Consider the following 11,188-nt stretch of genomic DNA (forward strand, 5'->3'; position numbering starts at 1 on the left):
AATTATCTGCAAACATATTTTATTTGTCCGTTAAAATAAACAAAATATTTGTTTATAAAATGATGTATAACTCATGAAATTGTATAAAATTTGATTTAAAAGCAAGCTTATGAATTTTATTTGTTTATCATAAATTTCAGGAACACCCCGCTTATAGCGCATCATAAAAGATGGGCGACACGAAAGACGGTCCTTTGAAAGACCCTTTCGTGCAATCGGCCCCTGAACGTTTTTTTTTTCTCCAAATGACTCGTACTCACGTTAGCGCTACGGATATCTATCTCTACGTACCGTACGTGCGTGGAGTTAATGCGTGCTGCACTAGCACTGATGTAGCGGCCGCGCATAGATTTCCAGAAGCGGGACGTTCCTGATTCCGGGACGTTTCACCCGTTTTTGCGACTTTATTGTTTTCCTAAGGACTTTATACTACCATGAAGCCCTGAGAAGTTAGCTGGAATATATTACAATCGATTAGTCGGATTTAAAATGGCGGAGAAAGTGATTAAAGTTGGGAATGCTGCGGGCAAACCTGTGCCCATGAAGCTGTTCGCGACATGGGAAGTCGAAAGGACCTCGCCCAACTGTATCCCGAGGTAGGCTAACCGAATTACGCTGAGCTGTGTGAATACGAGGGCAGCCAGAGTCGGCAGACAGTAGCACTAGCAGGATACATGATGTACTAGATCTCACTAGATGGGTTTTGGTGTTGTTGTGAGGGAATAAATTTTCTTTAACTTTAACACAGATTTTGCTGTTGTGAATATATTGTAGAATTGTGATCGACATGTGTTCCGATAAACTTAAAGTTTAATTTGGGTACACTGCCGGGGGGGGGGGGGGGGGGGGGGGGCACCCAAGGGTTCATTACATGCCGCCGCGCACAGAAAATTCAAGCCATAGAAGTCGTGTTTTGTGGACCCAAGAAGTGAGATCCCAGCACGCGCGACCCACTAGTTAGAAATCCACTGCCAAACGCGGTTCGTGGTGCGAGTGCGAGTGCGAGTATACTAATACTAACCTCGCAATACGTGTGAGTGGGGGGGGGGGTACTTGACCCAAAAAATGGTAGGCCTGGCCCTAGGTATAGTATGTGCCACGGGCGAGACAAAAAACGGGGGCTTTGTAAAAAGGAGGGTCCTCGGAATGGGCTTTGGAACTACAAATGTTTGTGAAAACGGGGGTTCCTTGGAACGGGTCGCCTAGGCCCTAAGGGCTAAGCTACGTGTGAGTTGGTAGGCACCCCTATAATGGAACAGGCAAGTACATGTATGTGCATGCAACTAGTCCGGCGGCACGGGCGCCTGGTGCGCTCGCGCAGAGGCGATGGTCGGAAAGTGCTCTGCGGCTGGTTTTCACCAAAAATGTAGCTCATTGTGAATGTGATTGTAGCGGATCATTGCGGCCGGAACGAGGTAACGAAAAATATGCGAAGGAAGCTTTGGAACGGATTTCTTTCTTTTTTTATCTTGATAAGAAGAATATGCTATGCTTTGGAGCGGCTTTCTTTGTTATTTTTCTCAATAAGATAAAACTGCTATCCCTTGGAACAGAAATTTGAGTGTAAAAATGGGGGTCTTCTCCGCGGCACATACTGTACCCACCTAGTCTGCAGCCACAGACCCTGATTGGAACTTTGATCAACAAGTATACCTCCACGCAAAGACTAGCACATACAAAACTTGCTGTTCCATTGAAGGAGGGCCTTCAGTACACAAGGCATGAGTAGGCTGCACATTCAGACCCTTAACTCGAGTGAAGGGTTTGCCGAGCAGACTAGTACCCACAAGGCATTATATACTGAGTGCCTCCCCCCCCCCCCCCCCCGGGGGTAACTGACTAGATAGAATGAGACTGTCTGAGTGAGCTGAGACTGAGTGAGGACATGTACATTTAATACTCACTTTCTAACGTGTTTACTGTAGTATTAGACCTCATAAATAAAATATGCACTTAAACGAAATGTTACTTGTTATATGTCAGTATTTTGAAATAATTCCAGAGATCAGACTTTTTGTATAACAATGGTCCCCATTATGTAACAAATTGATAGTACCATAATTATTAAGTTTCCTTGATGTCTAGCAATGAGTTGATTTTTATTTTCTGTTGCTGTGTTTGATACATCTACAGTGATAAATATTATCCTTTAACTTTTCTATACAGTCTCCTGCAATGTGTTGAGATTGGTTAATGAACTTATTATGGGGTTTTAACAGAATTGACACTTGAGGTGCAATTAATTGATTAATCTTTTTTATATGTTGGATCATTTTTCTGAGATGTGATTATGGATCTTTATTTTTGAAAAAAAATTTGAGGAATCATCACTAGACAAATAATTGTTCAAAAATAAGGAGAGTACACTGTACTTTGAGGCTAACAGTTGGACATTAAGTCAACTATAAATTATGCCAATTATTATTTCATTAAAAGTAAAGAAAAATGTTAGGAATGATTGAAAATAATTGAATATGAAATCAAATTCATGGCTAGTTGAACCTACCTAGTAATTCAAAAACTTATGCTAATTTTGGTGTGAATTAAACTGGGCATTGTGGCATGCTCTAGTCCTGTAACCAAGCATCATCGGGGAAATTACAAACTGATGCAGAGATGAGAGGTTAATGTTCGAGCTGTTGTCACGTCTTGGATGGTGCTAAAAGGTCAGTCTCAGAGACTCAGACAAAAATGCTTTCTGATTGATGAACATGTATCTGCAAAAAGTTAATCAATCTCACACACACTGGCTGTTGAATATGCTTACAGTCAACTTCTGAATATTTTACTTATAATTGCCAGCCAACTTCTTTTCCACATATTTATTTGTTCTTTATTTCTTCGTTATTTGTTTCAGGTTGTGTAGCTTGCGGCTGACACGACTAGTGGTTCACAAAGCTTTAGAGAGTGATCTCAATTCAATAATAATAGCTGTCAGAATGCAAGTAAGTATTATGGACTGATCTTTTTTTAAAGGACAAGTCCACCCCAACAAAAACTTGATTTGAATAAAAAGAGAAAAATTCAACAAGCATAACACTGAAAATTTCATCAAAATTGGATGTAAAATAAGAAAGTTATGACATTTTAAAGTTTCGCTTCATTTCACAAAACAGTTATATGCACATCTCGGTCGGTATGCAAATGAGGGAACTGATGACATCACTCACTCACTATTTCTTTTGTATTTTATTATATGAAATACGAAATATTTTGATTTTCTCGTCATTGTCATGTGAAATGAAGTTTAATTCTTCCCTGAACACGTGGAATTCCATTATTTTAACATTTTGTGCTTCAGGCAAGAAGGTCCTAATCATCAAATTCGTAAAAATTGAAATATTGTGTAATTCAAACAATAAAAAACAAAAGAAATAGTGAGTGAGTGACATCATCTACTCTCTCATTTGGTTGTAACTGGCTCGTTCATATAACTATTTTGTTAAAAATAAGCGAAACTTTGAAATGTCATAACTTTCTTATTTTACATCCGATTTTGATGAAATTTTCAGCATTGTGCTTGTCTGATTTTTCTCTATTGATTCAAATCAACATTTTTCTGAGGTGGACTTGACCTTTTTTTAAGTAAAACTGTAGAAGTTCATATTTTTGTACATTAATACAGGAGGGGGGGGCTGTGTGTCTTTGGATCAGTCTGCTTGTAGAAGTAGTAAACTAGTATGTAGTAGCATCAGCAGAAGCTTTATGCCTCGTTAACACTTGCACACATTGTGGTACCCGCATTGCCCCGCATTGATGTGTGCCAGTGCAGGACCCTTTATTGCACGACTTGGGTGTATCAGTTCACGCATTGTCCCGACACGTTCATGACATGTTTCCGCATTGCTTGCTCATAGTTCATGCAGTTTTCGCGCATAGTTCACACACTGTCCTGACATGCTTTCAGCAAACTTATTGTCGACACCTATTCTGAGACGTATCTAGCACAAATTTAAATATTCCAATGTTCTGGTGTTGACACCCTCTACGTTCGTTGATTAGGACAACTTTAACTGATCACGTGGTCTGCACTAACAAATTTGCGCATATCATTCGCCAAATATGCATGAAGTATGCTTAGCCTTTGCACAAAATATGCGCAACCCTGTCGTGAACTGCGTGCCACTACCTCGGGGGTGTGCCTACTATTTTTTTGCACCGCAAGATTTCTATTTCGATGCCACGCAGTGGCGTGACTAGGTTGCGCATAGTTCACAAATTTGTAATGCGTGCCAGAATTTCCAACATTTTGGCATGCATTTCACGCACCTCTCCGCACGCATAGTCGCGCATTGGCCTGCATAAGTGCGTGCCCATGCGCAAACTATTTGGGAACCACAATGCATGCAAGTGTCAACCGAGCATTACATAGTACTACATGTACATGTAGTAGGAGGAGAGTACTAGCAGAATAGTATGTTGTAGACCGTCCATTAAAAGTACATGTAGGCCTGCACAGCATTATGTATTGATAACAAAACAAGTACATAGGGCCTACATGTACATATATAATGCCAGTGGAATAAGGCACTTGGCTATTGTTTCAAGTATCTCTTTTGTGCCTATTACAGTACAAAAGCCTTCAGATATGATTTCATTGATGAAGGGCACTTCGAGGATACTTTTTATTGATTGGTTTCAAGGTTACCTTCTGCACAATTGTGTTGGTATTTTGAGCATTTCTATTGTGATGCCAGAGAGGACTGTCAATATTTACCTGACATACAATTTGCAGGCAGGTTTTTATATTTTTGGTCTTCCAAATGCACTATTCACAACAGATTTGTGTCTGTACTTTATTATGCTCGTGAGGAACATGTAAATAATGGATTTTCTACCACAGATCAGTCTAGAATAAGCTTCTCAGACTTTTTGATGATATACATGTACCTTCTTCATTCTCTGTTGAAGGTAATATTAACTGGCAATTGGGTATTAATTAATGTATGTGCACATTGCTACTTGAAGTATCAAAATATTGATGCAAAATCTGGTGAATACTCAACACACTCACTTTGCAAAAAGTGTTTAGAGAAAGAAAAACAAAATCCATTGCTGTGTCGTCCAAGATCAAGAGCTGTATTCTATCATTGCCCTGACTTCCCTTCAATTACCCTTTATAAATGTAGACATGCTCTAGACAGCTTCTTGCTCTGTCTAAAGTACAATGCTCAAGTAGCAAGGGCCAGGGCTTTGTGAGGAGTGAATCACTGATATGGATTCATTGTTATTGTGAAGGATGAGTGATAGGCAAGAGGGTCACCATCAGGTCACCCATCCCTCTAGCCTCATTTACACATGTGTGCACAAATGTTAACTTGCAAGTTGCAGGGAATCCTGCTATATGTACAAATTGACATTTTGGATTCTCCTTTATTTTGTTTATTACATGTATGAATGTAAGAAATAGCTGAATCCCACATGTACTAGAACTACATGTAGTAGGATCCATGATAGTAGTGACTAGATGCCTTTGGAATTCCTTTGTGAAAGATGCAGCTATAAATTTGGCTTACATTGCTACCTGTAATGTACTGCAGATTTCTCCTCATTTATAATGTAGGCCTACCTTTTCTTGTACTTCCGTAAGTTCTCTTTACTTCTATGTTTTGCTCTCTTCTAAGCACCTTGAGCATTTAATCAAAATGGAAAAGACGTTATATAAATATTATGCATTATTATCATTGTGGATTCTTGGACAAGTTACTTTGAGAACATTTGCATAATATGTTTCATGTACATGTACATGTATGTGCTTTAACAGAACATGTAGTTTGTATGTTAAAAAATCATCTTTATTTCTTATTAGGACAACAAGAGTCTGATGAAAAATGGTTGATGACTAATAAGTTCAATGTTCATTTGAGGATTTAGAGGTACTATATTATTAGTGTGTATAGTACACAATAACATCAGCAAAACACAATACACTGTACATGTATCGTTCATAAAAAGTTTCAGTTATAACTTACCATTAAAAGTACCATCATGTTGTGTATAATGAATTTTGGTCATGAATCATATATTTTGTCATTCACTGCTTGACATAGTCACAGCAAGGCTGACCAGGTAAAGTAGTCTTCCTCTAAAAAATATCAAAATTCAAGGCCTATATGAATGATATTCTCTCCTGGAGGTTTGTGAGTTCTCTTTCTGACTCACTGATGCACCACCAGTTTTCCATATCAAGCATTTTGTATATATATAAATCTGTTCTTTTCTCTTTTCCCCATCAGAGTTCCAAGAGAACATTGCGGTCAAATGAAATTTTCTTGCAGCAAGGCAAAATTCTGGACACGGTCCTTGACTTGTCATTTTCATTACAGGTAACTTTAATTTTTGTAAGCATGTTTTGCAATTTACTTCATTTATATTTTTATTACTAACAGGTTCATATAATTGAAGTTTGCATATTTAGAGATACCTTAACAAAAGTCATATCCATTTTAAATCCAGCTGGTTCTGGAACGATTCCTATTAGATGTTGGACTATCAATAGTAGGCCTATGATTTGGATAATTTTTTGAAAACTCAGATCAGGTGTTTGAGGTATGTGTAGGAAAGGAATGTAAATTGTGCTTTCTGGTTTAAAGAAGGGAAGAGGGACCCGTATTAAGCAACCACTTCAAAATGGCTCAGATTTTTTTTTTAATACCTTATAATTCTGTGCACCCTGTAAACACTTTTATGTATGGTCATCCTCATCCCCAATTGTTGTTTCTCTTCTCGTTTCGCAGTATCCACATTTTCTGAAGCGTGATGGAAACAAGCTAAGAATTATGCTTCAGAGGCGGAAGCGTTACAAGAACAGGACGATACTAGGCTACAAGACGTTAGCAGTTGGACTTATCAATATGTCAGAGGTAAGATTTTTAACCACATAAAAAAGTGTCAGTAAAGATATTAGATAACAGACATGACATGTACTTGTAAAAGTGAAGTTTTAAAAACAAAGTGTAATATGTAGAAGTGTGGTGTTATCATAAATTTGGTTGAGTTAAATTAGCATTGTGACTATTGAATATTGAAGCGATGAAGAAAAAAATCCCCATTAGATCAATTTCATTTAGATGAGTAATTGATAGTGTAGTCCTAAATACGTACATGTAGGCCTATAATGGGAAGGAAAGTTGAAATCCTATCTTTGTAGATTAAAATTTGTCTCGTTTACAAACATGTTTATCGTTTGTGATAATTTTGTCATGTTTATTGTAAAAATTTACTTCGACTGAAAATTGTAAACCAAATTTGGGATGTCTCTTTTGAATCAAGTAAAAAAATAGATCACAATTCATATGTAAAGCGTAACCTAATGTACATGTACATGTACATGTTTGTGTGAATAGTTAAATATGAAATCTACATGTATGTGAAGATGCATGTATGTCAGTATGTGTACATGTATGTAGGTTGTGGTTGCAGGTAAAGGAATAGCTACAATGTACCGTACATGTATGCCATATGGTCAATATTTTGAGAGACATTTTTTTTGTCTAACCTCACCTGTTGACATTGACTAGAGGTATTCAAGGAACCTTGAAAGTGTTTTATCGGCACATATGTTTACATGTGTATGTAATATAAATCATGTGCCACAATGATTGGAAATTATTGCAGTTATGTATAAATGTACAATGAGTTGTTTGAATGCTTAATTTATCCACATTTCATTGGAGTGTGTACAGAATGCAGGAAGCTAGTACTTCATCATCATCTTCCAAGTACTTTTAATGAGTGTTCTAATAACAGCTTCAAATTAAATGTAATACATGGTTCATGTACAATGTACATGTACTTTGCTATATAAAGCCAATCATAAATCATATAATGAAAAGCAGCTACATGTACATGTCCTTTGAGAAGTGAAGGGAACAAGCTGACACAGCTTAAACAGGGGAGCGTTCATAAAAGGACTTGTCTGACTTTTTTTAAATCTGAAAAGTCTTGTTTTATCCGGCATTATGAAGTGCTTCTCAGCCAATCAAAATCAAGGAAAGTTGTCAGATCTGACAGTTTGTCGGACAGATTGTTGATGAGTGTGTGCAGTCAGTCCTCTGTATGTATACATGCATGTACCTGTATGTAGGCATATACAGTATTAATAGAACATCCTTGAGTGGAAATAGGAGTAAACCAAAAAAAAAAACCAAGAATAAACCACTTTTTAAGTTGTTACAGATATCAGTGATGATTGATAATGTTCATTTAAACTTTAATGGAAACTTACATTGTATTTCAGTTATGTTCGGTTCAACTTCTTTCACAGGGGTTTGGTTTTTTATATGTATTTGTAGTTACCTTTTGGTATCATGTCGAGAGTGTTCAAGAATTTTGGACATTTGTAAATGGAAAGTTTGTTTCATGTAGTATTGTGACTTTAAGCAATTTAGTTTGTTGCACAAAATAATTGATTTAAAATGTTTGGTATAACATATAGCTGCCTCCATATTCATATTGAATGCAATGTTGACAAGTGACAACATCATCCTGAAAAACACGCATTTAGATGTGTTGTGATTCTACCAGATTCATTGTTGCAGAAGTTGCTTCAGCACAACATATATCTCAATCATTTTTTATTCAGTGTCAAATTGCAGAAGATGACAGACTTTAATTGAAACATATATTCCAAGGTTAATTCATGAGGACAGTGATGGATAAGAATCAAAGGTGACAAAAAATATTGTGAAAAATTAACATCTTTAGAAAGTGTCATTTCTACATATATGTTTCCAAGCAAAAAACCCCCCAAAATATAGAAAAACACAGTTACTTCTAGCAAAAGCATGAGAGTACATGTAGAAGCACTCAACTTATTTTTAGAAAAAATAACTGTAAAAAAAATTAATACATCATCGTGACCATAAAGGTTGGCTGTAGAATAGTAGGAAAAAAATTTGAGTAAACTGTCTACATATATCCAAAGTTTTCTGATTGACTGCATAAAGAAACAGTCTTTGCACTTATTGCAGTGCAAACTTTTTGTTTATGAGTAGTGTGAGTACCTTATACACTTATTTTCACCATCAGTATGTAAAAACAACCACCAAGCACTTTATGTATGTTGTATACATGTAGGCTGTACATCTTTATACAGTACTTCAAGTAGAAGCTCTTGGTGATTAATCCTCTTCTGAACTTCCAGAAGAACAATACAACTGCAGTCTTTTGGAGATTGAATCAAATATTGACATTGGCTGATTTGATCTGAGGTGATCTGTTTTCTCAGTAAAGTTTGGTCACCTCCTGTAACACTGCTGTTTGTTTACATGGCAGGCTGGTGGTGTTCAACTCTTTGTCCAACTCCAGAATAGTCTTTCTTTGTATCAACTTTATACCCCCCCCCCCCCCGCAAGGAAAAAAATATAGGCCTACATGTATGTGAATTCACCGGTTAAACACAGTGAGAATCATTTCATTCAAAATTTGATTGTTTCACAGCATAGAAAGTTTTGCACATTTTTAGTGCACAAAGATGAAAATACAAGTATGAAGTAAAGTAAAGTACATATGTGCACTTTACATGTAGCTACAAGTACTCTCCATATTATTGTTGAAATTATCTCAAACTACTTGAAAGTTTATGAACAAAGTCTACAAAAAAGGCATGATTGTACAATGCCATGGTGGCAACCCACTCAAATATTTAAGTGATTAATAATTTGCTTCAGATTTGAATGGCTTGGCATAAAAAAATGGCAATATGCTTTATGCAACCTTTGTGTTTAACCCTATAGCACCTACAGATTCCTATGCATAATGGCAATTACTCACTGGAGGAAACAATAAAACTGGTAATAAGTAGGCATTGTTCCAAACAAATTGAAATAGTTTTTTATAAATTTACTTTTGTTCATTACAACTACAAGTTATATTTAATCGCTGATGTGGTTTACGGTACACCATGTGAAGTGTTGTAGAAACAGTGGATAGGAGAAGAGAAGAAATGGATAGGCGAGAAAGTGGAGTGGAAAGTTATATTTATTTTGTAGCATAGGACCTGTTGAATAGAATGGTACATGGCAAAGTTCAATCAGATGTACGAATATTGACCTTTGACAATTGTTTGCAGAGCGAGAAGAAAAAAACCAAAAGTTCAGGTTTCAGCCGCCCCAGTCCCACGCCTTCAAAAAAATGTGAAGTATCACTGACAGAATACTAAAGTTTTCGCCAAATCTTGGATCAAATATGTCAAAAATTAATTCCAACTCACATCTAGATGTCACTCTGTGTGATATCCAATGTTTTGATGAACATATAGCAACGCCCGAGCTTCTTCGGCGAAGTAAGTGGTTTTCCGAGACATGGACGCAGCCATCTTTGCTGAGATCGACTGCGCAACAGTCTGGAACTTGCTACACACCGATGCATGTCAATTGGTTTTTCTCTATTATACTCAATAGGAGCATACACTTTTCTATGCAGATCTATATAGCAGCCAACCTATACGGTATGCACACGTAATATTACCACGGTAAATCATAGACAAGAGATACTATAGCGCAAAGAAAACGTACGGGCGGTTAAGGGCGGTTCAGTGTGTAATAGGAAGGGCGGTCTCGGGCGGTTCAGGTGCTATAGGGTTAATACATGATGGACTCTCTGTGTACATCAACGCTTATTTTTCAGAAATTCATGATATTTATCAGAAGTACTGTAGTCTTATCGTAAGCTCTGAGTGAAATATCAATTGATCTTGCATGTAGGCCTACATTTTAATATTAAAGTATACGTCTACATGTACTGTGCATGTTCGTGTACATACATGTACATGTAGTTTCCAATTAATAATAATATTTTTGTTCTTTCATAGATTACTCATTTGTAGCTTTTTGTTGTTTCCAAAAGTGATTTCTAAAAGTGAATAGAAATATTTACTCATGAATCATGACATGTGGTTATCGTGCCTTATTATGTTACATGATTTATCAGAATTCACTTGACTTTTCCAATAATTTATCCATTTGGTTTGCAAAGATTTGTAAGTTTTAGTTCAAGTTAGCCAACCCTTGGACAATTAGAAGGTATGTACATGTATTTGGGTCATGGGGTCAGTTTACACTCAAACTGTAATACTTTGGTCACATTTGTTCTATGGCGGCCGTACGGCGAGTTGAAAACAGCCGTTTTAACATTTTTTTGTAATAGCTAATATACGTGATCTGAATTCGACTCGCCGTTCGGCCGC

General features: G+C 36.8%; 1 protein-coding gene across 1 annotated transcript; it reads left to right on the forward strand.

The window, feature by feature from the left end:
• Positions 1-302: 302 nt before the first annotated feature.
• Positions 303-10,078, forward strand: LOC129265346 (phosphofurin acidic cluster sorting protein 2-like). The gene is made up of 4 exons (XM_054903351.2): positions 303-596; positions 2,858-2,945; positions 6,237-6,326; positions 6,738-10,078. Exons 1-4 carry the CDS (start codon positions 490-492, stop codon positions 6,882-6,884), a joined length of 432 nt encoding a protein of 143 aa, XP_054759326.1. The 5' UTR covers positions 303-489; the 3' UTR covers positions 6,885-10,078.
• The last annotated feature ends 1,110 nt before the right edge of the window (positions 10,079-11,188 follow it).

This window comes from Lytechinus pictus, chromosome 7 (genome assembly GCF_037042905.1).
Source record: "Lytechinus pictus isolate F3 Inbred chromosome 7, Lp3.0, whole genome shotgun sequence".
Classification (NCBI taxonomy): Eukaryota; Metazoa; Echinodermata; class Echinoidea; order Temnopleuroida; family Toxopneustidae; genus Lytechinus; species Lytechinus pictus.